General features: G+C 39.2%; 1 protein-coding gene across 5 annotated transcripts in view; it reads right to left on the bottom strand.

Annotated features, from left to right (window-relative positions):
• The window catches only part of DOCK4 (dedicator of cytokinesis 4), a 378,644-nt gene that overhangs the window by 130,800 nt on the left and 219,948 nt on the right, over positions 1-27,896 (bottom strand). For 3 of the 5 annotated variants that reach the window (XM_073651961.1, XM_073651958.1, XM_073651957.1), the window contains exons 24-28: positions 21,591-21,718; positions 13,956-14,090; positions 12,369-12,446; positions 7,821-7,919; positions 4,809-4,903 (exon numbers count right to left, since the gene is read on the bottom strand). In XM_073651961.1, the coding sequence (XP_073508062.1) occupies positions 4,809-4,903; positions 7,821-7,919; positions 12,369-12,446; positions 13,956-14,090; positions 21,591-21,718 (535 nt within the window). The remainder of the gene's footprint in view (positions 1-4,808; positions 4,904-7,820; positions 7,920-12,368; positions 12,447-13,955; positions 14,091-21,590; positions 21,719-27,896) is intronic. The other 2 variants (XM_073651959.1, XM_073651960.1) reach the window with 1 other exon arrangement.

Below are 27,896 nucleotides of genomic sequence, written 5' to 3'. Positions count from 1 at the left end.
TTGGAGTAATTATAAGTTCTACAAGTGGATGTGTTAAAAAAAATGTTCCATTGCTGAGATAATCTTATAAATGTGCCAATGTTATGCATACTCTTATGTGCAGAGTCCGACCATGCAGAGCTGCTCGAGTTCATGGTGGGGACATACCACAACACCTGGCCAGGGAAGGAGCATAAGTGAGTATACAGACAACACAGCAGGGGCTTGCAGATGCAGCTTTCTGTGAGATAAAACAAACAGGCAGGCAAATGTGTTATCACAGGAGTGAGTGTTTCTACATGTCACCAGTCCTGTGAGCTCATCATAAATCAAGCCAATGACATAGAAGCTCATAGGCCGCCAGAACTATTACATCACTGACTTGATTTAACATGAGCTCAAAGGACTGGAGACGCGACAGAAACACTCACTCTTGTGATAAAACAAACAGGGAAATGTGTTACCTCCCAGAAAGCAGCAGCTGCGAGCACCTGCTGTGTAGTCTGTATACTCACTTATGCTTCCTCCCCTGGCTAGGAGCTGTGGTATATGACGACCAAGAACTGTAGCAGCTCTGCATGGTCACACACAGCCATTACACAGTACATTGCAGGGGTACATTTTTGTTTTCAACACATCCAATTGTGGAATGTATTAGTTTTTCAAGATCTATGCTATAAAATGTACTTTGTTTGTCGGAAAACCCTTTAAGTATCATGAAGGATGGATAATGCTTCTATTGGGTTGTTTTGCAGTGGATGTTGCAAATTTTTGGGGGTAGGGGAGGAGGGGTAAGGCCCATTTCTTTTCCAACTTGATTGTGTCCTAGTCTGCAAATGAAAGTCCATAAATGCATGGTTGGGTGAGTCTGGTGTGGGAAAATGTGGCTGGCCCATACAGTGACCAGACCTCAAACCAATCAGTTTTTTGTATGAACTTGGATTAATGGAAAACTAGACACCTGTTTTGCACATACAATTCAGTGACGGTGTGAATGAGATCATACAAATACCATCTACTCGGAAATAAGGGGCTGTAAAGATACGTTAAGTCCTAATTTGTTTGCATAGCATTATTTTTCAATTATTTGTCATGTCATATAATGGCGGCAGACTGTGCTCCCTCTGCATTGTATCTGTAATCAAAGATACAGTTACAGAAAGCTACCAGCTTCAATAATCTGCACCTATGTATGGTGATTTTCTGGCATACGTGGGAGAAGAGGACATTGGAGAGTGGAGGCCTTGCTGTGACTAAAAGGAGGGCCAATATTAAAGTCAAGAGGTTTAGATGATTTGGATCTAATGTGTTTAGCACTCTTCAAGAACAGAAAAATATATACATTGTAATGCGGCGGCTTGCGGCATTACTGTAATGGTCCAGAGTGTGTTTTGGCCGACCATGTACCTCCCCCAGGTGACTAGTCACATGACTGTGACATCGCACAGGTCCTGTGCACACAGAAGGTCTGATCACATGACTGTGATATCAGCACAGGTCCTGTGTGTGCACTAGAGGATATATAAACCGTGGTAGATTTGAGACAGGGTGTGAAAGGCGTGAGGCCTGTTCCCTGTGTGGGACACCGTTAGAGTGTGAGGCCTAGTGAAGCCTGAAAGGCAGAGGCTGGATCCTTATGTGTAAGCGATCCCAGTAGCCTTGGAGGGCAAGAGGCTTGGAAAGCAAGAGTCCTGGAAGGCAGAGGCTGGATGTTAGGTGTGAAAACATACCAGTAGCCTTTGAAGGTACGAGGGCTGGAGACCCCCATCTGGGAAGCCGTAAAGCCACCGCGGAGGCAGAACCAGTCTGAAGCAGCTAAAACCCGGCAAGGGTAAAACACTGCTTGATGTGGACATTTATATAAGTGACTTTGCTGAAGGCTGTAACTGGAGCCAAGTGGGCCTGTCTGCCACTGGAAAGGCTCTTGGACATTATATGTGTAATATGTCGGCGAGCCACTGAGTTGGACTCGGTGATCACCAGTAGTGAAGTGTAATAAACTGCTGGATTGTGAAATACTGGAAAACTTGGCTGGTGTGCTTTAATTGACCCGCTGCAGCGAGTGTCCCCCAGCATGATGACTAACGCTGCCTTACAACATGTACATTTTACAGTAAGCTAAACATTCAGAAAAAAATGAGCTCAGGTTATAAGGAATTATCACCAGGTTTTTGCTGTCCCATCTGAAAGCAGCATGATGTAGGTGCAGAGACCCTGATTCCAGTGATGTCTTACTTCTGGGGCTGCATGTTGTCCTTTCAATCAAATCACAGTTTTTTTTTCTGCAGCAGATCTAGAAGTTCTCTGAATGCTGAGCTGTGTATAACCCTGCCTACATCACGGATTGACAGCTTTCTGTGTACACTTCGCATAGGCAGAAAGCTGTCAATCAATAGGGGCCGTGGTTATACAGAGCTTATGAATATGGAAGACTACAAGGCCGCATGTTTACTAGTCTTATTTTATCAGCAGGGGATAATCAAAACTACAGTTAACAGACCAATAAGTGGCACATTGTTGGAATCAGTGTCTTTACATTATGCTGCTTTCAGATTAGGTGGCAAAAACCTGATGACAAATTCCCTTTAATCGCGAAAAAAAAAAATCACATTAGTTGGCATGCACGTTTCAGTGTCAGTAATCTAGTTCTTTTATGTAGGTGGTCATAAAACCCATGCATCCCCCAAACAGTTACAGGTGTACCAGCCATCAACAGCCGACAACCAAGCCTTCCATTGGGGAACAAGGAATCTCAAGCATAGATATTAGCACAAAAGAAAAACACTGGTGTCCACACTAACCACTTGGATAACTTCTCTCATTATAAACTGCAATGAAATATTTCTGCATGCTTGTTTACATACATGAGATGTAATGAGTGGCACTAGCACTAATTGCTATGTAAATGTTACTATAAAGGATAATAAAAGCACACAATGAAGATTTTACATTTCCACCAGTCATTCTATATATTCTAGGTCTTAATGATTCAATAAAGAGCTGTTTTGGCTCCATAATAATTCCATATTCTGTGCGTAGTTTTGCTAACCAGAGTCTGGAATACGAGCAGACCTAACGTACTGCAGCAGAGACCCAGAAGAGTCATACACGATACACGTGATGTAAGAAAGACTGCTAAGCAAGCAAATCAAGCAGTGGTCATGAAAAACAAGAGAAATCCATGGGGTAAGCAATGTTTTGGTTTTATTTTTTTTGTACACATCCGGCAGGTTGTAAGATGTCTTACAGGCAATGCGTCCTGAGAAAAAAATATGCAAATTAGTTAAGGAATGAATTGTTTAAATCAGTTTTTTGTGTCAAATGTATTTTTTTTCTTATAATCTGTATTTCAAAAAAATATATTTAATATTGCAATTATTGCATGGACCACTGGGGTTATTTTAGACTCATACAACCTGTTGCTTCAGACAGAGTTTTCAGCAGTCTCACTATCAGCACAGGCAGATTACAATGACAGGTAACACCTCCATATATGGCTAATAACACAGGATCCATCATTCACAATAGCTGATGTCCCAGCTCTCCCCTGGCATCACAATGACATTTGCACACACTCATTAGATGCTTTAGTACAAAACAGAAGGTCGAAGTCAGTCTATTGCTGCTAATGTACATGTAAATTTTCAACCGGAGTGTAAGATAGCCCTAGTAGAAGCAAGTGTGAAAATTGCAACATTTCCAATTTTGCTTTAAAATAGATTATATGAAAAATAAAAATTAACTAAATATTTCATAAAAATAAATGTACATGATTTAAACACTAGGTCATTTTCTAATCACACACTCCCTTTCATTGGTTGGACATTGACACTAGTTTTTTGTGTATATATATATATATATATATATATATATATATATATATATATATATATATATATATATATATATATATATATATATATATATATATATATATATTTTTTTTTTTTTTTTTTTTTTATTATTTTTATTTTTTTTCACAAATGGAATGCCATTTTAAAACCATAAGGTTAAAAGACACAGCAAGCAACCTGGCAGGGGACTTGGCTTGCTGTTCCTCTTAGAGAGAATGTGTTATATTAGTGTTTACGGTTGACATTTTGTCTTTCGAGGATGAAAATATTTTTTTGGAATGGAAATGCCTTACAGAAAAGGTCACAAAGGTTATCCAGGTTTGCAGAATGAACTCCGCTTTAAAACATGATCTCAATATGAAAAATATTTTTCAAGTGAGTCAGTAGAAACAGCAGTAAAAAAAATACAAAAAGTAAACAATGGAATTTAATTTTACATTTGTGTAAAACTGGAAAAATATGAAAAAGATCACAAAAAATGTTACACTACAGATAAAACTTTAACGATAGTATGCTTTCCTTTGCTGTGATTTGTTCTAATAATGGCTATAATGAACAAGTCTGTCATTCGAAACGCTGCTACATTTTTCACACTAAAAAGAATGGACATTTAGACTTAATAAGTGTAGATATTTTATTCTAACTAGGTGGGAGATGGGTCTCTACCACAGACTGTTGATCATCATATCTTCTAGGAGAACAATGGCTAAGGTATGTGGAAATCCAATATGCCTGATCCGTCACACCCTCCAAAATAGATATTAGCAGACAGTCAGCCCAATGTTAGATCACCAAAGTAGGCAATCCTTTATGTTACTGCTAGATCTATTTTCATACACATGAAAACAACATCGACATTTGGTCCCCGTGTACTTAACTGTACATACTTAAATTACATAAAATATGCACATTCTAGTTAATCTTTTAACCATTTGTGGTTACACTTAGCAAAAAAACAACACTGTAGCTACTTACTTGTTGGCAACAAAGCGCATAACAGTCCAATCTTTAGGAAACATTTCCGGTCTTATAAGAATTCGAAACACAGTAAAAATTTGCAACAAAAAGTCCTGTAAATAAAAATCACACATGTTAAAATACAATAAAAATATATATTTTTTTAAATCTTTGTGTGCCATTTATGAGGAACAAAAAGGTCCACACACATTAATATCTCTCAAAGCCTAATCAACAGAAAACAGACTGGAGAGTTTTCATATTGCAAATTATTAGGAAACCAGCTCAACCAAAGCTTGGAATACAAGACGCACAAGAAAGTAGAGGTAGCCATACACTTTACATAGCTGTCAGCAGATCGCTCATCTGACAACTATTCTTTCTGACCAACTCATACACATGCACTCTAGGCCTGGACAACCATTAATCTGTTCTCAAACAGAAGATTGGGAAGATTCTCTGTCACACAACTTTGGTGGCAGCTTATCTTCCTTGCCCACAAAAGGATCGGGCAAGTTGAAACTCAACATGCCCAATCTTTCTTTCATTCCTGACATCTGTTATTAGCAGAGACACGAGACATCGTTTACAAATGTCATATAAAAGGTGAAACCGGAAATCACCAGCTCACCAGTGTTTCCAACGAAGATAGATTGAAAATAGAGGTGGTGCTCTCCAGCTTAATCCAAATGGGTTTAAATTAGCATTTTATTTCAAACATTTAAAGTTCAGAGAAGGGTTGAGAAAGGATACTGATCATCAACGCGTTTCAATGCTGTGCGTTCTCAAATCATGATTAAGGACACATATATCGTTTGAAACGCGTGATGATCAGTATCCTTTCACCACTCTTCTATGAATTTTAAATAAAGTGCTAATTTCAACCCATTTGGATCAAGACGTACAACCCCACCTTTTTTTCTACAAATGCCATCCCTAATCTGACTATTAAAATTTATTGTTGGAACTTGCACTTAGATACACGTTTTGAAAGCATTACATGGTATTATTTTGAAATCAGAATTTAGAACACTACCACAAGAGACAGACCAGACTGAGTATAGGGTCACTATGAGGTTACTTCAAGCTCCCCTTGAATGGATTTTATGAGTTTTTCCTTATGCTAACAAGGTTGAATGTATATAAAATATTTCTGCATATCGTATATTGTTCTAAATCGCTCCTCACTGTCTCATTGAAATATAGTAGGGTAATGGGTTTACCTATTTTAAAAAATGATGGCAAGTCAGTGGCTGACCAATGGGATCCCCACCAATCCTGAGCACCGCTGCTTTAGCACTGCGTTACATTGCTCGTTTCTCCCTACTATTTAGCTGGAATCCAGCTTCCTGCACAGTGGTCGGGTGAGACACGGCAGTGCAGGGAAAACAGTAATGTAAATGCAGCTCTTCTACTGCTGTGCTACAACTTCATTCTCAGTAACACCCATAAATCAGACCCCCTAATCATAAATAGCTTATCCTACCTAGTGCTATGGCATCACTTTACAAGAACAGTATACCTGTTTAGATATATTATTTGATTTTCTATTTTTCTCTATCGATAATTGTTGGTGTACATTTAGCATTCGGCGATACTTGGATGACACACTATGATGCGTCCTCATTCTGAACATGGCAAAATAAAAAGTCTCTCTTACATAAGGATTATGCTCCGATGATGAGAATTTTAGGAATTTATTTCAAATGCTGCAATTTTAAATTACTTAATCATAAAAGTAAAAACTTCAAAATGTACTGCCTAATTGAATTACATGGGTTTCTGAAAAGACTTATGACTTCGTAGTTAATTATAAATGAAAATGTGTCCTTCATTAGCTAAGTACTAAATAATAAAGTACTCAACAAAAAGCTCACTATTCATGCGGCCACTTAAAAGACCTCTGTGGAAATTATTCTCCAATATTTTATGCTGCAGACTTGATTTATTTTTGATGAACGCCATCTTCATATACGAGGCCTGAGATAGGACGTCCTTTGATGTGTAGCACAGAATCTAAATGGTAGGCACCGAGGACTGGCTCACTAGTGGGATATGGCTATTATAAATCCAAGTAAGGAAGTAAGAACGTTCCCTTTTCATTAGTGCTCAGACCAGAAGGGCACGATGGGAGGATTACAGCACTATGGCCTGAATTATGTTTCTTATGTAAATTAATGTCACAATGAATTCCTCTTATACAGAAAGTTCCGCTTACTCGCACTTGTTTTCTTATGTTAGACATTGTAGCCACCATCACTGAGAATACTAGTAATCTGTAGAGACACCTGTAAGCACTAGATAAATGAAGCATTACCTAAAAGCCACTGAAATTAACGGTCTATCGGTGAAATGTACAGGCTCCGTCTGGTCCTCCAGAAAAGAGAGATACTTTCTTCAATCAATATTCCAGCTAATGGATAGAGGGCAGAGCTAGGTGGTTTCTTGTATTAAAATGTATCCTCAAGTTTGGAAGTTGTCCCCTATCCATGGCATAGAACATAATTTCCTAAACGCTGGGGTCTGACTGCTGGGGCCCATGTGAATGGAGTGATTATCGATCATAATTACCAATCTCTGAAGTCTGACTGCTGGGGACTCCCACCGATTCAGAGAAAGGTAGCTCTGAAGAACCCTATGTAAATGGAGTGGGGGTCGATCATACACGCTATTCTCCATTCTGTCTTAATAAGACCACTGTAGATAACTGAACACCTCACTTGGCTGGTCTTTAGCAGTCGGATAATCGACCATCATCTGGTCAGAACCCCCAGTTCTTGGCATCAGAGGGGGGGTCCCAGCAGTCAGGAAGCTTTCCCCTATCGGGTGGATATGGGTTAACTTAACTTGAAAATACCTTTTAACTCAGCATGCCCTAACAGGATATCCTGTTTTCTACACGCGACACCTCAAATAGTAATCACTGGTTTACATTTGAAACTCAGAAAAATACATAATAATTCTACTAGATATATAATTTAAGCAACGTAATATTGACAAATAAGAGAAAACCACGTGTTAATGACTTACTCGAAGTTCATCCTTTGTGTTGAAGCTTTCTAGAAGTTGTTGGTAATGTCTGTCCGTCATTTGTCGCAACAGGGACAGCAAAGATGCAACAAATTCACCCTGAAACAATATAAGAACACAAATATCATACAAAGAAGTTCATTTATAAAAGTATAAGTCATTTAGACTCTGTTCACATCTGTTTCACAGATTGTTATTTTTTAACCCAACAATGAGATCACAGGATGGTGCGCTATTTTTTTCTAGTAAGATTTAAGACCCCATAATAGTTAGTGGGGTTTGTCGAGCACTGCATGCTTCCGTCAGCAGCTAATCTGTGCCCAGCATGACGTTTCATTCTTGTGTTTTTATAATGGAACAGAAAACAAAATTCCAATCACAGATGAAAACCTTAAAAAGCAAAATAAAACTTTATATATAGACCCTCGAATATTCTGCATTTATCGAAATATTAAAACGGCTCCTTGTATTTACAGATGAGAAGCTATAATGGGAGAACAGTGATGTCGCTTGCACTAAGCTCATGCATGTCACAGAATGACGAGGACATATTGTTAGATCTTACTGACATTTAATTGGCTCTGTGGGGAAGGACATGACAAATACTGAACACTCAGCAAAGCTGCGGCCGCGCTGCCAAGTATATAGCTGAGAATCAGCAACCAGATGCTCTTCATAAGATCTGACATCACAAAAAATATATATACATTTTGAAAACCAGTTTTGAGTTTTTGCAATTCTGAACATTCTTATATAGAGAAGAAGACGACAAACCCAACATCAGGGATAATAGGGTTGTTACGAGTATAGTGGTGCCCTATAGGTATCTTTGCTAGCTATTTTTAAAAAGGAGAAAAATATTTTTCTGATTGAAACAAAAAGTTTAATTTTTTTTTTTTTTTGGGGGGGGGGCTTTTTTTTTTTTAAACTAAACTGTTTGATTCTAGAGTGCACATTTGGTTGGAATAGATTGCAGATGCCATGTCTCATTTGCAGAGCCCCTGGGGTGCCACAAAGCAAACCCTCACATGTAACCCACAGGGAATTCAGTTAAAAAATGAAACCTTTTTTTTTTCCTCGCTAAAAAGTTACTTTAGCCACAAACATTTAATTCTTCCAAGGGGTAATAGGAGAAAATGGCCCCCATAATTTATGTTCTTTAAAATCAATACAGCAATACCTCATATGTGGATGTACACTACTGTTTGAGCAAGACAGGGCTCGGGAAGGAAGGTGCACCATTTGGCTTTTGGATGGTAGATTTTGTATGAGTACATTGTGGGCACCATTAGCAAAGCCCCTGAAGTGTCAGATCAGCAACAGTGCTGAAAAACTCTACGTAGTGAGTATTTTGAACTCACAGGTGCCTCAGAATTTTATAACAAATGGGACATAAAAAGAAATAAAAAATTATATTTTTATCACTAAAGTGTTATATTTGCTGCACATTTTTCATTTTCACAAGGGTAATACGTGAAAATAGACACAAAATTTGTTACACATTTTTTCCTGAATGTGGTGATACCCCATGCGCCATTAGAATCTACTATTTTGCCACATGCAAGAACTTAGAAAGTAGACCATTTGAGGAGCCCCTATGGTGCCAGAAAAGCATAAAACTCAAAAAGTGATACTATTTGGCAAATTAAACCTTTAATGAATTTATCTACTGGTGCAGTGACTATTTTACCTTCCTAGGTGTTTGCCTGAAAAAAAAGCATGAAGTGGATGTTGCAGAGTAAATATGCCAACTTAGTGCCCAACACATTTTGCCTAGTTTGTGCTTCTGAAGACACGCACCCCGTAAATTGTTAAGGGGGTACTTCCCACTACATCATGTCCATACATGTGGACGCTCATTGAGGATTAGGTATGCTGTGGAGTTCAGAAGGGAGGGGGCCATTTGGATTTGCAACTGCAGATTTCACTGAATTTAATTTGAAGGAGGGGGTAGCCATGTGGCTTCCAAGAGCCTTTACGCTACCAGTGATCATGGAACCTGCCCATATTTTCATAGGCAGATGACACATCTGAATGGGGTATTGTTTTTTTGCTGGATAAATGTAAGTTATTTTGGTAGTGTTTTGGGGTAAATAACATTTTATTGACCATGCCAAAGGGGAACTTGATGCTTTCATCACATACATAATTCTTGGTAATACTTAATATTCTAAAGCATTATTGCCTGTTCGTGTTACACGGACGAGCAATCTATTAGACCATGTCTCTGGCATGGTCTACAAGGCTTATACCTATGGCAAACCTGTGGGCCTTTGTTAGCGCTCTGGTTTTCATGGTAACTAAGGCACCCCAGGACTGTGCTGCAGGAAGCAGAATGACAGCTTAGAGTCGCATAGATATTACCGTTAGGCTTTTTGCCCTTCTAGAGCATGAAATATATCCATCCCTAAAAAAAAAAGAAAAAAAAAAGCAAATGCTTACAGAGAAGGTCACAACTCTGAGTGAGCCAAATGTCATCTTAGGACAACATGATGAGCCAGGCCGCAACTGTGACCTTCTCTGTGGGTATTTGCTTTTTCCCCTCTATGATGTGGAAGTGTTATGATTGGTTTGCATCACATAGGGAAACAAAAGCAAATGCCCACAGATAAGTTTATGCTCAGTTGATTAAAGGGAAAATTTACAAGTTGGGCACTCTATTTCTCAGGGGCGAATGACTTTAGAACAGAGGGGCAAAGAAAACAGGGAAAAAAAAAGTCCAGAACAAGTGAAGCAGCTGTAATTAAAGGAGGTAGTCACTTTAACCCTTTAACGCCCCATAATGGCTATATTCATCACAGGGACAGGAGGAGGATCTCACATCATAGATCTCCCTCCTGTTCCTGCAGTGGTCAGCTCCCCCAATGCTCCCTCTCCTCCTTCACACTGGCTGGTGAGAATGGTGGGGGAATTTTAACAGCTTGGATCCCAGCTACAACACTGATACATGACTCATTTTAGATATATCTTATATATCTTTGGCTACTGAATTGCCACCCTGAAAGGATGTATGTCTCCTGTAAAATGAAACCATACCATGGGTTGTAAAAAAAAAGCCTGTGATTCTTGTTTCAATATATAGAACTAAAGTAGAAGTCTGAAATGTCATCATTGTTCTCTTATTAAGTCATAGCGGTCCTAAATCACACATAACATAAGACAACTGTACACAGCTTGAGAAAAGCCTATGTAACAAAACACAGCTAATGCAAATGTGTTTGCTATTAACTTTTCTTACACTCTATAAAATTATAAACTTTGTAGAGATACTAAGGTAATGCAAACCTGCGCAAATAGTAAAAAAAAAATGGTTTGTTAAATGTATACATTATATTGCAGTCTATTAATGGCATCCTCAAAAGGCATCTGCCAGTCATCCAGCAAAAACTTTTTATTATTTAACCGGGGTGTCTATGGGTGAACGATGACTGCAGGATGGCATCCATTAGAACCATCCAGTAAAAAAATATATACATATATATATTATATATAAATCAAATGTATATTATATATTATAAATATATATATATATATATATACTTATTTATATTTTTTTTTGGGGGGGGGGTAATTTATAATGGTATGATGTGTTCTACATGTTTAACCCCTTAAAGACTAGGCCTAATTTGACTTTAATGACCAAACTCCCCCCCATCCCCCCATATTTTCATTGTTGCACTTCTGGACCATAATTCTTGCATTTCTCATCGATGAAGCCTTATGAGGGCTTGTTAGTGAATTGTATTTGTCTGAGGTATCATTTTGAGGTTAGCTAATTATTATTAACGCTCTATTGAAATGGAAAAAAAAAAAAACAGGATTTTTTTTGTCTTTTTAAATTTTACACTAATGATGTGCTACAAGTTAACTTTATTCTCTGGGTCAGGATGATTAAAGCAATATAACATTCATATATTTTTATTTGTTTTTTTTAATTAGCTCAGTTTACAGAAAAATATAAAATTTATGCCTATCATGATACAGTGACAAACTATTTTTTTTTTAATTCTATAATATTCATTGAAATACACCAAAAAAGGGGGAGTCATCATATTTTGAGAACCATACATTTTACATTTTTTGTCAACTGAGCTATACAATAGGGTTTTATTTTTGTACAACAGGCTTTAGTTTTCGATGATACTATCATTTGGTATATAAAACATTTTTAGCACTTTTTACCACAGTTTTTGGGAAGTGGAATGAATATCCATTCAGCATAATTGACATATTAATCTTATTCTGCAAGTCGACACAATGATAATACCAACTTTAATAGGTTTTACTACTTTTGCAAATACAAAAAAAAACAAGTACAATGTCATGTTAGGGCTTATTTAATGTGAGACAACTTGTAGTTTTTAATTGTAGCGAAACATACACTTTTTGATAATTTTTTATAGAATTTTTTGTCAGGAGTATGAACAAAAAATACAATTTCTGGCATTTTTTTAACTTTATTTTTGATTTTTTTTTACAGCATTCACCGTACGAGATAAATAATGAAATACGTTTTACAGTACAAAGGTGTTAGAAATGAGGCCATACCAAACAGGGACGAACAATGACAGTGAAGGGCCCCTGTGTAGAACTTCTTTCTGGGCGTCCCCCTCCGACAGGCCCCACCTGCATATACAGATGCACATTTACATGCATATGCACATTATGCAAACATATAAAAAGTACATACATACTAATCCATTACAAGCACATTTACCAAATATGTCATTTACGGTACTTATTTGTGTCGTCGTTTTTTAAAAAGGGTATAAATAGTCATTATTGGAATTCATTTTTATTATTTTTTAGGAAAAAAAATAACTAACTTTTAGTTTATCCCTAATATACAGGTATATAGAGATGTATCTGTGCCAATTCGGCATGAGAAAACAATTGCAGCATGCTGCGGGTGCATCCAATGATTGAATCACGCGCACACATACAAGTTTATGAGTGCATGTGAAACATCGGACTGCACTCGGATGACATCCGAGTGCAGTCAGTATCGCGGACACCGAGAATAGAGAAGATGGAGAAATTAAGTTCTCCTTCTTCCCCACACCTATGCTGCGATTCTCTCATACGAGAGAATTGGATAACACCAAGGTGACACTGAGATCAAACTTTGACAGGATTGACAGCGTGTGACGCCAGCCAAAGGCAGAGAAGATTCTCCTGTGTATAGCAGTTCAGCCTATGGTTTAGTGCTAAATGTGCTGTCTGCCATGATATAGTTTACAGGTTTTAATTCCGGGGAAGACCACACATTAAGAAAAGCAAATAATAAATTAATTATAGGTAAAATTATCTACTGAGTACAGAGAGATGTACACCCCCAACATCTTAAGTCAGAGGAGAGGAGAAGACAGACCAAACATAGCAGCTTCCTGACAGATAAACATGTGGGAAACAGTGCGACTGACCCTCCTCCCTCACAGGACCCTGTGCAGTTGAACAAGCAGCAGATGCTGTATATTTGCTTCTGATACCAAATAGATAGGTTTTGGATGTTTGATTTTTCATGTTAAACTACCTATTATTTGGGAAAAGTTAACATTATTATTTTTTACATAATTAGTAAGTCCCACAAGAGCGATCCTTTGATAGCATAGATAACACACTGCACTACTTGAGTAGTGCAGTGTATTATTTCAGCCGGTCAGTGTTACACTGGAAGGTAACCTGAGACACCACGGGAAAGAGGCTTTGATGTGGAGCTGATAAACAGGCCATTGTTAGGATGGTGTGACAGCTGGAGGCCTATCTGCACCCCTCGAATGCATAAGGGGGGTAGGAAACTGATGGGCTGGCCAAGGGTGCTTTTTCTCTCTGACAAACGCCTTAAATGCCGCTCTCTTTATTGATAGGGGCATCTGAAGGTTAATAGTGCGGGAATCAGAGCTTGCTCTGGTCCCAGTAGATGCAACAGGAATTCAGCTATACATTACAGCCAGTATGAAACGGGCACAACTCCTGTGCACACAGCATCCAAATCACCTTCATGTACGTCCTGATGTAGCACGTTACATCCCATCAGGACATACATGTAAGTTTTATTTGTGTTAATGGTTTATACAGCGGGAATAAAAGCGGTAATAGCAGTAACTCATCTGCATGCCAAGACAAAATACTTACAGTTACGTCCTGAAACTGAAGTCTCATTGCGGAGCCTGAAGGCTGAGGTCTACTTGTAATCTCTAAAATAGTTCTTAATAATATGTCCAGCAAGCTGTTCACGATCACATCAATTTCCTTCATGGCAGACTTTTCCTAAAAATGACCAATTATAGAAGACATTTTAATGAAAGCTACCAAAGTAAGAACATTTTCTATTCTACTCCCAGAAATACTAACAAGATGTACAGTATATCTAAAAGCAATCACAAGGTACACCACTCTTGGAGAAAGACAGATTTCTAGATATGTATTTTATGCCTGTATATCATAGAAATCTTTTATATGGTTTTGGCTTGCTGAAAATGTATTTGCTATATGGATTTTCCCACAATTAAAGATTACACTTCTATGACCGATCACATGACCTTTTAATAATTGTAATAATTAATTAATAAATGCTTCCTTCCAAGACTAAATCTTGTTGTTAGATACTTGTTATGCTGACCCCTGCTGTTCTTTATATTCCCGCTCAGAACGTCCACCTAATGTATTCAGTGCTGGCATGAAGAAGTTGGCTGTAGTGTGCGGATTCTTACTGGCTGGCCTGGACAATAAGGGGAATCCCTGTACTGGAGGATCTCAGCATTGGGACTGAGCTGCTGACTATAGGTCCTCCAGCACCAAGCACAATGAGAGGGAAAGAAAAGAACAGCAGATGGTGCTAGAACAAATATATCACAGCAACGTTTACATCCAGAAGTTGTTTTTGACTTTTGTTTTTTAACAATCTCAATTTAAAACTTGTTACGTATTCAACAGAATGAAACAATATATATTTGGGATTTCAGGGACAGCCATATTAATGAGTATCTAAGTGGCAAGGTGAGCATTCCAGCAAAAATACAACACAAAGGATAAATCTGTTAGTAGTTGTCATGGAGATATTAGGAAAATATTAACAATTTCTTCCAAACCCCTCATTCCCTATCACCCCTCCCTTATCCACCATTTGTCACAAAAGAAGAGATGACAATCTAAAGTGGCCTCTATGCAAATTAACACACACCTGAGAAGGGCCTTGGAAGCAAATGCTGGCACATTAGGTGCTACAGACCCATTTAGCAGGCGAGTGTGTTTTCCTCTGACACAGAGAGGAGGAGGCAGCTCGTTAAATTCAAACGCACTCAATAATCAGAACAATTCCCAGCCACAAGTTCCCAGGACATCCGGCACCAATGCGAAATATGGAATAGCTCAAGTTACATATTTCTGAAAATAATGGGACCTATATTTTTAGTGGCAGGGTCAGCCAAGGAACAAGATGCTTATTTTTTCGTAGCTGCAAGCCCTCCCGAGGAGCTGTAGCGTAAGAGCACCAGAATAACATATCACAGCTACACCATGTGTGGTCTCTAAATGAAGGTAAAATTCTAATAGAAAATATGGTATCACATTTGGGCTTCTGGGATCAACCAGCAATAAGTTATCCCAAAAACTAGATATCTTAAATAAAATGTGCAGGCTAGAGTCCAGCCCCGTGATGTCAGCACAGGGGGTGTGTGGGTAGATCTTCCCTTAGGCATAAAAGAGTCCACGGAGGATAGATGAGCATTCTTTGCCAGGGGTAATAGATACTATAAGCAACGGATCGCGTTCGATAACGCTCAAATCAAATCGGGGAGCCCCTCCTCCACCTATGCTGATTCGTCCCTGCGAACTGTATAGAGTAAGTTTCTTTTTTAATCCTCATTATTTTGTGTAACTGCATATGTATTGTAATGTCTCATTTGTAAAATCTTGTATATATTTTTACTAAACACTGCCTCCCTTTGGGATTAAATATAAAATTTAATAGTACTGTTTCTTTTGTCCTGTAATCGTTCCCTCCCTCGAAGCCATATATGCTACTAGAACGCAGGCGTCTGACCAGGCCTATATTATATTTCAAAACTGGCCGATGGTGGCAGAGAATAATAATAATTGGGTTATCGTGAAGCTGACAGTGACCGTACGGAGGGCGTATACACATATGCCATGCGTTGGAAACCGAAGGTGTGACGCCATACGCTCACTGGTTGCTTGCAGATACCTACGTAGTGAGTAGTCGGGATCGTGTGCTCGCGGATCCCTGATGAAATCCTGACAGAGTGACAGCAATGGTGAGATATTGTGTGATCTCCCCGGTGTCATCTCTGTGGAATACCTGACAGTAGTCTATTCTATTTTCAGAAAAACATTGCAAGGCATCATGAGAGCAAACAAAACTGGCACAAAAATGCTTTGAAAAGTCACTAAATTTTTGGTGGAATTGCAAAAAAATGTTGTGACTCTTGGCATTTTCATGATGGTTTGAAGTAGCTCTGCCAAAATGGGTGGCTCTTGGGGAGCTGCCAGGGCAGGACTGATCAAATTCAGGAAAAATTTCAAAACTTTTTACAGCAGAAATGCTACTCTGGTCACGGACTAGAGTAGCCTTTCTGACGAGGTGCAACGATTCGCACGCCAGTGAGAAAGTGTGCTGAATTGATTAATTTTCATTCAATTTGCATCCATGCTCCAGTGAGCCCTTCATTAAGTCCATTGTATGAAATGTCAGTCTTAATAAATAGGCCCCTCAATCTTAATGTAGTGATATACATGAAAGTGAACACTCGGACCATATTTTAGAACCTAATGAACAGTGTCTTTATTACAGTACCACAATTTTAAGGTACAGAAACTTATACTATTAATTAGAAGAGAAGATTACACGTTAAGTTTTCTACAAAAATCGTAACAAAAATATAGTTAACCTTTTAACGGCCCAGGAATATTTTTGCCCTTTTTTTCCCTAGCATTGTTCCAAAACCCATAACTTTTTTTATTTTTCTGTTGACATAGCCTTATGAGGTCTTGTTTTTTTGCGTGATGAGCTGCAGTTTTGAATGACACTATTCCTTTTACCATATAATAAACTGAAGAACAGGAAAAAAAAATCCAGGTGCAGCAAAATTGTTTGCTTATGCCATTGGTTTTTGGGCTTTGATCAGTGTGAGGTGAAAATGACCTGGCAAAATGATTATCAAGGTCAGTGCAAATACAGCTATATCATACCAGCCCAATATTTTTCTTTTTTTATTTTAGTGGTGAAAAAAAATCTGGAATTTGTAAAATAAAATAAAAATGTTATTCTCGTCGCCATTGTTTTGAGACCCATAACTATTTTATCTTTATGACGATAATGCTGGGCAAGGACTTTTGATACCTTTTTGAAGTACATTAAGATGCTTTGATCACTTTTAATTGTATTTTTTTTGTGGGAAGTACAGATACCAAAAAGATGCAATTCTGGCGGTTTAACTTTTTATTTTTTTCTGCATTTAATATATGGTTTAAGTAATTTGATATCATAATATATGGGGCTTTTTGGAAACGATGATACCAAATATGTTGCTTTTCATTTCTTTATTTACACGGGGGATTTTAATTTTTACTTTTTTTTTTCTATATTTTTCTTATATATTTAAAACATTTTTTTTTTATTTACACCTTAATTTTTAGTCTTAGGAGATTTGAACTTGAGATCGCTCAATTGCTTTTACTATATACTTCATTACAACTATATTGCAATATGTAGCAATACCATGGTTCTCCTATGGAGTTCAGCCTATGACCAACATTGAGGTAACGGGGGCTTTCAACAGGCCCCCGGCCTCCACGGTAGCCCATTAGTTTCCCGTAATAGACGCTGTTGCATGTGCCCTGGCACAGACATCGTTTAAATGCCACTCTTAGAGATAGACAGCGGCACTTAAGTGGTTAAACTACAGCGATCAGAGCAAGCTCTGGCCGCTGAAGTTACAGGTAGATGCAGGCTATGTAACACAGCCGGCATCTGCCTGGTCTGAAGCAAGCTCAGACCATGAGCCGGCTTCAGACACATACTGATAGGGAATGTAGATTGTGAGCCCCAATAGGGACAGTGCCAATAATGTCTGTAAAGCGCTGTGGAATTAATGGCGCTATATAAGTGAGTAAAATAAATAAATACGTTGCTTATTGACCTATGATGAAAATATTTCATAGGTTGTTATGGGGTTATCTATTATTCTAGAAACAAAATTTGCACGAAATCAGGTAAGTTTGATACCAAATGCTTGAAATAACCAGCATAAAGAATACGTATGATTTTAAAGTGCTATAAGTTTTTCCCACTCATATTTTACTCTGTGCATAAGAGCCACAGGCACCAGAACAGTTGTTATTCTGATGGTACACAGAGGTCTACTATATCGTTACACCTGTTTGTGTGTTGTGACAGATGAGATGCGAGGACTTTTATAATGACATGTAACAGACTTCTTTATTGCTGCCTTCAGGGCGCCCAGAAGTTATGCCCTAGGAAACATAATTATGCTCCAAGCAGAGGTTAAGAAAACTTTACAGTGTTTGCGGACCTAATATCTATAGTCCTTGTGGGTCTAGTCTAATAGTCTTTGGTTAAGCAGTTACACAAACCTTACAGTTGGAAAGAATATCTAAAACCTGGAATGTAAAAGTGTGCAGCCAAATACATAGTTTATTGGATATCTTTGTTACCATCGTAGCAGACTGTGATATTTCAAACAAAAGTTTTCACAAAAAAAAAAGTGTAGGGCAAAATTATGCACTTTTTTTTTTACAATGGACTTTTGGTGATGGATGGCATTATTTGAGCGCATGCATTAAATGTACATAGCCCTACAGGTGTGGAGGCTCTAAATGACACCAATACCATGTAAAGCTGGTAACGTTTCAAAATCTCCTATTCTTTCAGCTATACATTAGCACCAATGCTCTTCGTTTGGCTGAGCAGCAAGATCTGGGAGTGCAAGGCCAGGAAGGTAAGTTACACTCTTAGGGCTCGTTCCCATCTGCGTATAAATCAGACGCAGAGGGTGTCACAGCAGCCAGGTTCTCGCACTTTCCCTTCCCAGCCTATTAATATCAGCCCACAGCTGTCTGCTTAGCCTTTGCTTGTTATTAAAAATAGAGGGAACCTCACATCATTTTTTTTTTCTGGTCCCCCATTTTTAATAACCAGTAAAGGCAAAGAAAACAGCTGTGAGCTGATATTAATAGGCTGGGAAGCACCATGGTTGTTGGTCCCTTCCCAGACTTCTAAGACCAGCTCACATCTGTCTGCTTTCCCTTAGCTGGTTATTAAAAATAAGGGGGACCCCAAGACAGTTTTTTAATTAATTAGCTAAATACAAGTACAGAAAACTACATACGCAAAGCACTGATAATATATCTCACTGACATCTACCTATCTAGATCTGTACATACGATTGCTTTATTAGTTTGAAAACTAGCTTTAAATGACAGAGAATGACAATATTTAAAAGCTGATGTTAAAAACGCATTGTATACGCATGTCATACGGATGTCACATGGATGCTAATTGAGAAAAATCTCAAGACACTCTGTCTACTTTTCAGAATCAACATCAGAGCGATTTTTTTTTATGCAGATGAGAGCGAGCCCTTACAATGTATTCAGGTTAGGCTCTGTGTACATTCACCAATGTATTTAATCAGGAAAAAGGTCACTACTTCTGGGTATGTGCACACGATGCAGAAATGAAGCAGAAAATTTCTGCATCATTTCTGCATCCCCCTGGCAGAAAAAACGCATGCAGATTGTGCATGCGTTTTTCCTGCAGAATACATGCGGATCCACATGCGTTTCCGCATGCAGATTGACAAGCGCTTTCCAGGCGATTTTAGCATCACCTGGAAAGTGCTTGACAACTAGGTCACACTATATAAATCCATGCAAACAGCATGGATTTATATAGTGTGACCCGAGAGAGTGTATATACTTACCTCCGATGGCCCGCGCTGTCCTGCTCACTCCGTTCTCCCGGCTGCCGGCAACTTTGAATTGAAAGACCTGCCGACATCGGCGTCACGTGACCCGTCACATGACTCTGACGTCAGCGCAGGTCCTTCAACTCACTACAAGTGCCGGGAACCAAGCAGGAGCGCTGCGCGGGCCGACAGATGGTAAGTATATATATATTTTTTATTTTATTCTTGTTTTACAGCTTTTTTAATGGTACCTGGGTGTGGAGGAGAGTCTCATCTTCTCCACACTCGGGTACCATCCGCACATTAGAACGCGCCAATAACGCAAGTACAGATGCAGTCTTGCGGAATTGGCGCGTTCTAATGCAAGTCAATGGCGGCGAAAACGCCGCGTTTACGCAAAATTAATTGACATGCTGCGGATTTTTGAGCGCAGCGTTTACGCTGCGGAAAAATCCGCATCATGGGCACAGCACATGCGGATTTCAATTGGGGAACATTGCTGCCCTTCTACCATGTGTTTTTCATGCGTTTCCGTGGCGTTTACGCAACTGCAAAAACGCCGCGGAAACGCATTAAATACGCATCGTGTGAACTCAGCCTCTCACTAGCTTACTTTCCACTGCCTGTTGAAAAGTGGAATCTATTTCTGGCAGCAAAGACACTGAAATGGATACCAATAAGTGAAGGAGGGTCTTTTGTCTCTCTGTTCCCGCTCTTCTATCAGTCAAACGTCATATAGGCATAACAGATGAATACTTTCAGTTCAGAGAAGGAAATCCACTGGTTAGTGCATGGTGGAAAATGAGGGAAAGAAAGTTCCAAAAACTGTGATGCTGGCAGAATGCCAAGTAGCCAGTCACTAAAAAAATGTGGATAGCAAGTAGCAGAGCATCAGAATCAGGACAGCTCCAAAACATATGAGACTAGTATGTGTACCAGAAGTAGTTTAAAGAGATTTTCCTGTTTTGATAAACCTCTGTCTCTTGGCTGTTTAAAAAAATAAATAAATTGTGCTTTCCTCACCCTCCCTGGTTCTAGAGCCGTGTCTATGCTGCTGCTCAGAGTGGCTCCTATTGTCTGCAGCGCAGTCATCACGTCGCCAGCTCTGCGACACAGACGTCACGTCGCCAGCTCTGCGGCCCAGACGTCAAGTCGCCAGCTCTGCGGCCCAGACGTCACGTCGCCAGCTCTGCGGCCAATAACTGAGCTCAGAGGCCCAAGTCGACCACACGAGCCATTGAGCTCAATGATTTCCTGCAGTGCAGGTGACTTGGCATCAGAGTTGCAGGGTATAATAGACACCGAGAGCAGTGGCAGAAACCCTGCTTTGCTGATGCATTATGGTCCCAGCGCTGTTTGTTTTCCGGAGACAAACTCCAGATAGAAGCCCCCTTTAACTTGCATTGGCTTAGGAGTGCACCAACACCACACTTTTCAAAAGGACAATTTTGCTTTAAAGTGGGAATCAACTGATTTTACTTTGCGCGTCTTCTTGTTCCCCATAGGTGATAGTAGCCATTACCACTGGTAAGTGACATTAATCGTGTCACAAGAAATAGATAAGACACCGTATTTAATCAAAAATTCTCCAAGTCCTGCAAGTTAATTTGTCATTAGTAATTAGAGATGAGGCCTGGCAATAAAGCATGATAATTATTCTAACAGAGAGGCAAGAATGCTGGCCTTCCAGCTGTATGCCAAGCACCTGCTGGATACTTCTCCTATATATAGATCACTGTGGAAATGATTTACAGTGTGCTCCGGATTACTGTTCAGCATGCTGTATGTTAATGTATATAATAAGCATCTTCCAATTACTTACAGAGCTGTTTTTCTTGCTAAGACAAAACATGTTGCTAAGGATACGTGCGCACATTACAAGATCTCTCTGCTCCTGCAGATGCATGTGGAGGTGGTGGAGGACGACAGGGAGGAGAATAAACCGGGACTCTGAAATGACAACACATTGCACGTTATTATAATCAGGTCACTTCAAGTACTTAACAAGCGGGGCTTACTCAGACAGGTCAGAAACTACAATGTGACCAGCTTCCTACATCACCTGCTGAAATCAGAGATTTAAGGATTTCAAAATCACATGAAACCATTTTTACAACAACTAAAGAATAACTAAACTTTAACTTTATTAGACTTTTTTAAACTAAAAATGTAATTTGGAAGTATTTTGTAAGAGTATGTACACATAGCGTCTTTTTCAGGAAGATTCTGCCTGAAAAAATGCCACAAAAGCTCCCCATGAAATGAACATAATGCACAGCAATGTCAAACCTACATTGCGGTGCACATTTTCATCTTATGTCATATCTTTTCATTGCTTTGGAGTTCAGAAACACTGAAGTGGTCAAAAGAAGCGACCTGTCCATTCTGGCGGAAGTCACCTGCTCTCTATACTTGAAAGTATAGAGTAAAAGACACCGGTGAAACCTCTTCAGGAAAACGAATGCTGGCATTCTCTTGAAGCGGTTTTGCCTTTAAAAAAAAAACAGCAGTGGAGCCAATGTTTAAAATGCAACTTGTGCACATATCATAATGGGGTTAATTACCCTATTTTGCTGCCTTCATGCAGAAACTTTACCAAGTGCATAGATCCCTGTTCAACATCTGGAGTAGTGCTCTGTCAACTATGAGTGCGGGGAAGAGCAGTCTTCGCAGTGTGCACGCAGCCTCCTTGTACATAGCAGTCACAGTGACAGGAGTGCAGGAGTTGGGTCTGCACAGCAGGGCTGGGACTGTAGCAGATTCTTCTCGATACACACTTGTATAGAAGAGAACACACTACTTTTGAGACTGCATGTTTACTTTCCCCAAAAGCACTACAAGACTCTCTCTCCTGCAGAGTGCTCTCAATGGGACTTTACCAGCCACAGTAAGAGCGCTATGCAGGAGCGAGGAACTTGGAGCACTTGTAGGGAAAGCAGACATGCAGTCCGTGGCCCTGTTGACAAGCGCCGCAGTCAGAGTGAGAGCACTATGCAAACTCTGCTCCTACACTCCTCTCACTGGGGGTACTATATACAAAGAGACAGGGTGCACACTGTGATGACTGCTTTCACCCCCACATGGATACTTCTCAGCTCTCCCATGGTCTAGTGCAGCTCATGGATCCACAAATTCACAGATGGATGCATGGATGATAGATTCCCAGCTGGTTACTGGGTGGGGTGCAATAGAAAAGGAAAAAAAAATCAGCAATCCCAAACAGAAAAAATATATTAAAACTTCACATTTAATAAAAATCTTTAAAAAATCCATCATGAAAGAACATAAAAACCGGTGGAGTAAAAAAAGAGGGAACCAAAAAATATACATAGGTGACATGTTTTGAACCACACTGGTTCTTAATTACAACTAGTGTGAAATATAAAATATGTTTAAATATATTTTTTCTATTTAGGATTCCCTTTTCTATTATACTCTTGATATACAGCAAAGATCTACGCACTTGCTAAAGCACAGTTTAGCACCTATTTTTGGATGAAGGCAGCAAAATAGGGTAATTAACCGTACTACAAAAATTGCATCCAACATATATTTCTAGGTTAAAAAAAACAGTGTAGTTACTATTTAATCTGATAAGACTGTCATGTTATCCTACAATTATAGGTCTGGAAACAAAATACTTTAAGGATCAAACATTTGATCAAAATTACTATCATCTTATTGTTGGTTAGTCTTTATTTTCAATGAAAATGAACAAACAGGATGCAGCAGACCACCTTATTAAAAGGGTGCAGCCAGGCCCATCAATGGTGACCTTGTAAACTAGGGGCTTGCACCTCTGTGATGCACTGATAGGGTGCAGGGCAGCCCACCTAATCGAATAGTATGGGTGTGTAATAGGTTGCTGGCTAGGCACTGTGCTACATGTATGTGTGACTTGTGCCCTATTGAAATTTTCATCTGTTTGCAGTTCTAATGCTAGGCAATAACCCCCTCCATGGATTGGTAGGCTGAGAGTGGTTGTTTCATCAGTATTTTGAACCTGTGTTACCGCCTTTAGTAAGGGGGTCTGCTGCATCTTGTTTCTGCTTTTTTCTTGAGACCTTGCCTGGTAAATACCACTGCCTTTTTTATATGTTTTGGGAATTTTTAAAGTTCCTTTTATTGCTTTGGCTGAGCTGTTTATTTTACTGTAGTCTCTATTTTTACTGATTTCTTATTGTTGGTTAGTCTTTATTGTTACTGTTTTCTTATTGTTGGTATGTCTTTATTGGTTTCTTATTGTTGATTAGTCTTTATTATTACTATGCTCTTATCGTCAATAAGTATTTATTATTACTGTTGGTTATACTTTATTATTACTGATTTCTTATCGTTGATTTGTCTTTATTGCATCAGTCTTCATTGAGGTTTTTTTTTGTTAGGACATTTTCAGATTTTGTTCCCCCACTTTATTATCTTGATGCCAATTGCTATAAGGATGACGGAATCAAAGTTAATTTTGCTTTGAAATTAAGGTTTTCAATACACCTCAGTGCATACACCAAAGTATCTAGGTAATTAATGATTTTATTTAATTGAAAAGCAACTCTCTTTTGGGGTTGACTAAATAAAGCTGTTAAAGCTTATAGACCAAAATCTTCCTGCCGAGCAAGAAACAACAAAAATACATATCATTAAAGGGTTATTGTCATCTCCGTCTATCATGGATGAAATGGGAATGTCTGCTTATCAGTCCTGAGCTACGCTGTTGGGGAAACTTCCATACGCTGCTATGGGACTTGCACATACATCAGCTGCACTCAGCAGTTTTCATAACCCCCACCTCTGGAATAACTGCATCTAGGTCCCGGTCACCAACCTCAATCATGAAAAGCAGAAATGGACTAACCCTTTAAATGAAAATAATCTGCAACATAAATGAATCTAAAATTCAAAATCTGAAAGTACATGATAATGAGATGGATCAACAATGTACATTTTTAGCAAACACTAAATCATTATGTACTCTCTTAGGAATAACTTAAAAAAATCATCACATCAAAAGCAACAAGACAGAACATGTGTCAAAAAGAAAAGACTTGGCTCACACTGCATGGTGTCATGTTTCTTTGAAGAGAGTACAGATAAGGTTATAGGTCTCCACTGTGGATACAATCCTGATTTTGTCTTCACAAGTCTTAATTACAATAAGGAGTCAAAGAACCCAATACAAGACTGTCTGCTATTGGGATTCTACAAATGTCACTCTAAACAATGTAATGTAAATCTGATCATATATTTAATTATATTTTACCATATATACTCGTGTATAAGCCGACTTTTTCAGCACATATTTTATGCTGAAAAAGCCCCCATTGGCTTATACTCGAGTATATATTTACATTCTGGCTGTGGAGGGGGGGTTGTGGTGGCGGAAGCGCAGGTCACAGGTAGCTGCCAAGGCTGGTGCAGCTACCACGTGTGCCCACTGCTAAAGGAAATTAATATTCACTCTTCTCCACGCCCATGGGTGTGGAGAAGAGTAAATATTAATTTTATTTAATAGGATTGCTGAACCGCTGCTGACACTGCACGCTATTAAAGAAAATTAATATTCACTCTTCTCTACACCCGGACTATGAGTGAATATCCCCGCAGCTCACCTCAGCGTCTGAGGGCACATGGCAGTGATGTCATGCGCTGCCAAGATGCCGACATCAGCTGCTGGCAGAACAGGATGCAGCGCTGGAGCAGAGGGAAGGAAGGCGAGTAGAAGTGTTTATTATTTTCATGTGTGCAGTGATGGGAGGCCATGCATACCAGGATTGGGGATGAGGGGGCCATGCATACCAGGATTGGGGATGAGGGGGCCATGCATACATACCAGAATTGGGGATGAGGGGGCCATGCATGCATACAAGAATTGGGGATGAGGGGGCCATGCATGCATACCAGAATTGGGGATGAGGGGGCCATGCATGCATGCATACCAGAATTGGGGATGAGGGGGCCAAGCATGCACACCAGAATTGGGGATGAGGGGGCCATGCATGCATACCAGAATTGGAGATGAGGGGGCCATGCATGCATACCAGAATTGGGGATGAGGGGGCCATGCATACCAGGATTGGGGATGAGGGGGCCATGCATACCAGGATTGGGGATGAGGGGGCCATGCATACCAGGATTGGGGATGAGGGGGCCATGCATACCAGGATTGGGGATGAGGGGGCCATGCATACCAGGATAGGTGGGTCATGCATACCAGGATTGGTGATGAGGGGGCCATACATACCAGGATTGGGGATGAGGGGGCCATGAATACCAGGATTGAGGATGAGGGTGCCATGCATACCAGGATTGGGGAAATTTACCAGTAGCTGCTGCATTTCCCACTCTAGGCTTAAACTCGAGTCAATACGTTTTCCCATTTTTTTGTGGTAAAATTAGGTGCCTCAGCTTATATTCAGATCGGCTTATTCTCGAGTATATATATATATATATATATATATATATATATATATATATATATATATATATATATATATATATATATACACACATATATATATATATATATATATATACACACACATATACATACACACACACACACACACACATACACACACACACAAGGAAAAAGTAGCGAATGAAGATGAAATAAGACATTTCTCAAATACATTTCATTGGGATATCAGATAATTTCCCTCCATATTAGGGCTCATTCACACAAACATATTTTTGGTATGAGTGCTGCATGTGTAAAAAACGGACAGCACTTGGACCAATAGATGTAGAACTCGGTACTTAGAGGAAGTGTGTAGAATAGATGAATTGTATCCAGAATCCAATGATCCAGAATGCTATGGCAGTAGCGCCCTCCTCACAGCGACAGCTGTCGAACTTCCCATAGTGATCATCTTACTCAGCACATCCACCCCTTACTGATGAAGGTGCAGTTTTAGGACCAAAATGTTGCTATATTATTCTGGATCATTGGACTGTGCATAAGATTCATATTTTCTACAGACTTCCTCTGAGTGCCGAGACGTACATGCATTAGCTATTACGGATTGGAACCCTACTCGTGCACCTTCTCACATTTCCAGAGTGTCATATATTACTATTTAAGGAGGACTTGGACCATATTCAATGGGGCAGTGCAGATGAGTGATTTTTTTCAGTGACCCACAGTTTGTGTTTAAAAAAGAATCTCAGCATGCACTAGTTTCTTCTGTAAATCGGATGAGACTCACGCATTCAAGTCTATGGGCACGTGAAAAAAATCAAATGCCACAGTACAACGTCGTTTTTTATGGATACATTACGATTCTGTAACATAGGAAACTGTAAATGGTCCTGTAAATGATTATATGCTGCTACTTTAAAAAAATGCATTGCATAAGGACAGCACATGGATGACAAGTGGGGGAAAAAAATCGTCCCACTTTTCTGGATGAAAGTCCAGATTTTTTTTTATATGCTCGTGTGAACCGACCCATACAACAATGGAAGTTTAACTTTATTTCAATAAAGTGAGCTCAAAATCTGGTGAGATGCTTTTATCACCAGACTGAAGGGGAAAGGATGTGATTCTAAATGGTAATTGAAGCGCTCAGATTTGCAGGCTTTGGGGTGAATTCATCAATTTGCTTGTTTGCCATTTCCTCGGTACACTGGTCCATAGAATATAATAGGAGAATCAATTCACATATATTTGCCAAAAGATAAGAACAAACATGGTGCAATATTTCACCAATGCATCCCAATGGTCAGTGAACTAGATAAACTCAAATGAGGCAAAAACTTTCCTCACCTCTACTTCTAGGAGCTAAGACTTTACTTCTTACAAAATATTATTACACATTAGCTATGTGATACGACATCTTTGCCTATTATGAAGCCCTGATAAAGTCAGAGGACACATTTGATTCTAAAGAGTTAATCTGCAAGAGGAGGACATAACTGCTTCTGCATAGACACAGAGCCCACAATGGACACACTGAGAAGAGGCTGTGACAGGTTTTATCTCTGTAGAGGTTTCTTCTTCTTCTTCTCTTTTGCCTGATTCATATATCAATATATCCAGCAGGAAGACAACAGCACAGCTTTCCCCTATGTATACATGCTGCACAGAGTTTCCCACCTGCACTCAGCCTTAGGCTACATTCCCAGGGTGAGT

The sequence above is a fragment of the Phyllobates terribilis genome, unplaced genomic scaffold, assembly GCF_046119375.1.
Source record: "Phyllobates terribilis strain yellow unplaced genomic scaffold, ASM4611937v1 Scaffold_11__3_contigs__length_659146591, whole genome shotgun sequence".
NCBI classification, from domain to species: domain Eukaryota; kingdom Metazoa; phylum Chordata; class Amphibia; order Anura; family Dendrobatidae; genus Phyllobates; species Phyllobates terribilis.
The sequence above is the reverse complement of the archived record's forward strand: the minus strand, read 5'-3'. Positions and strand labels throughout refer to the sequence as shown.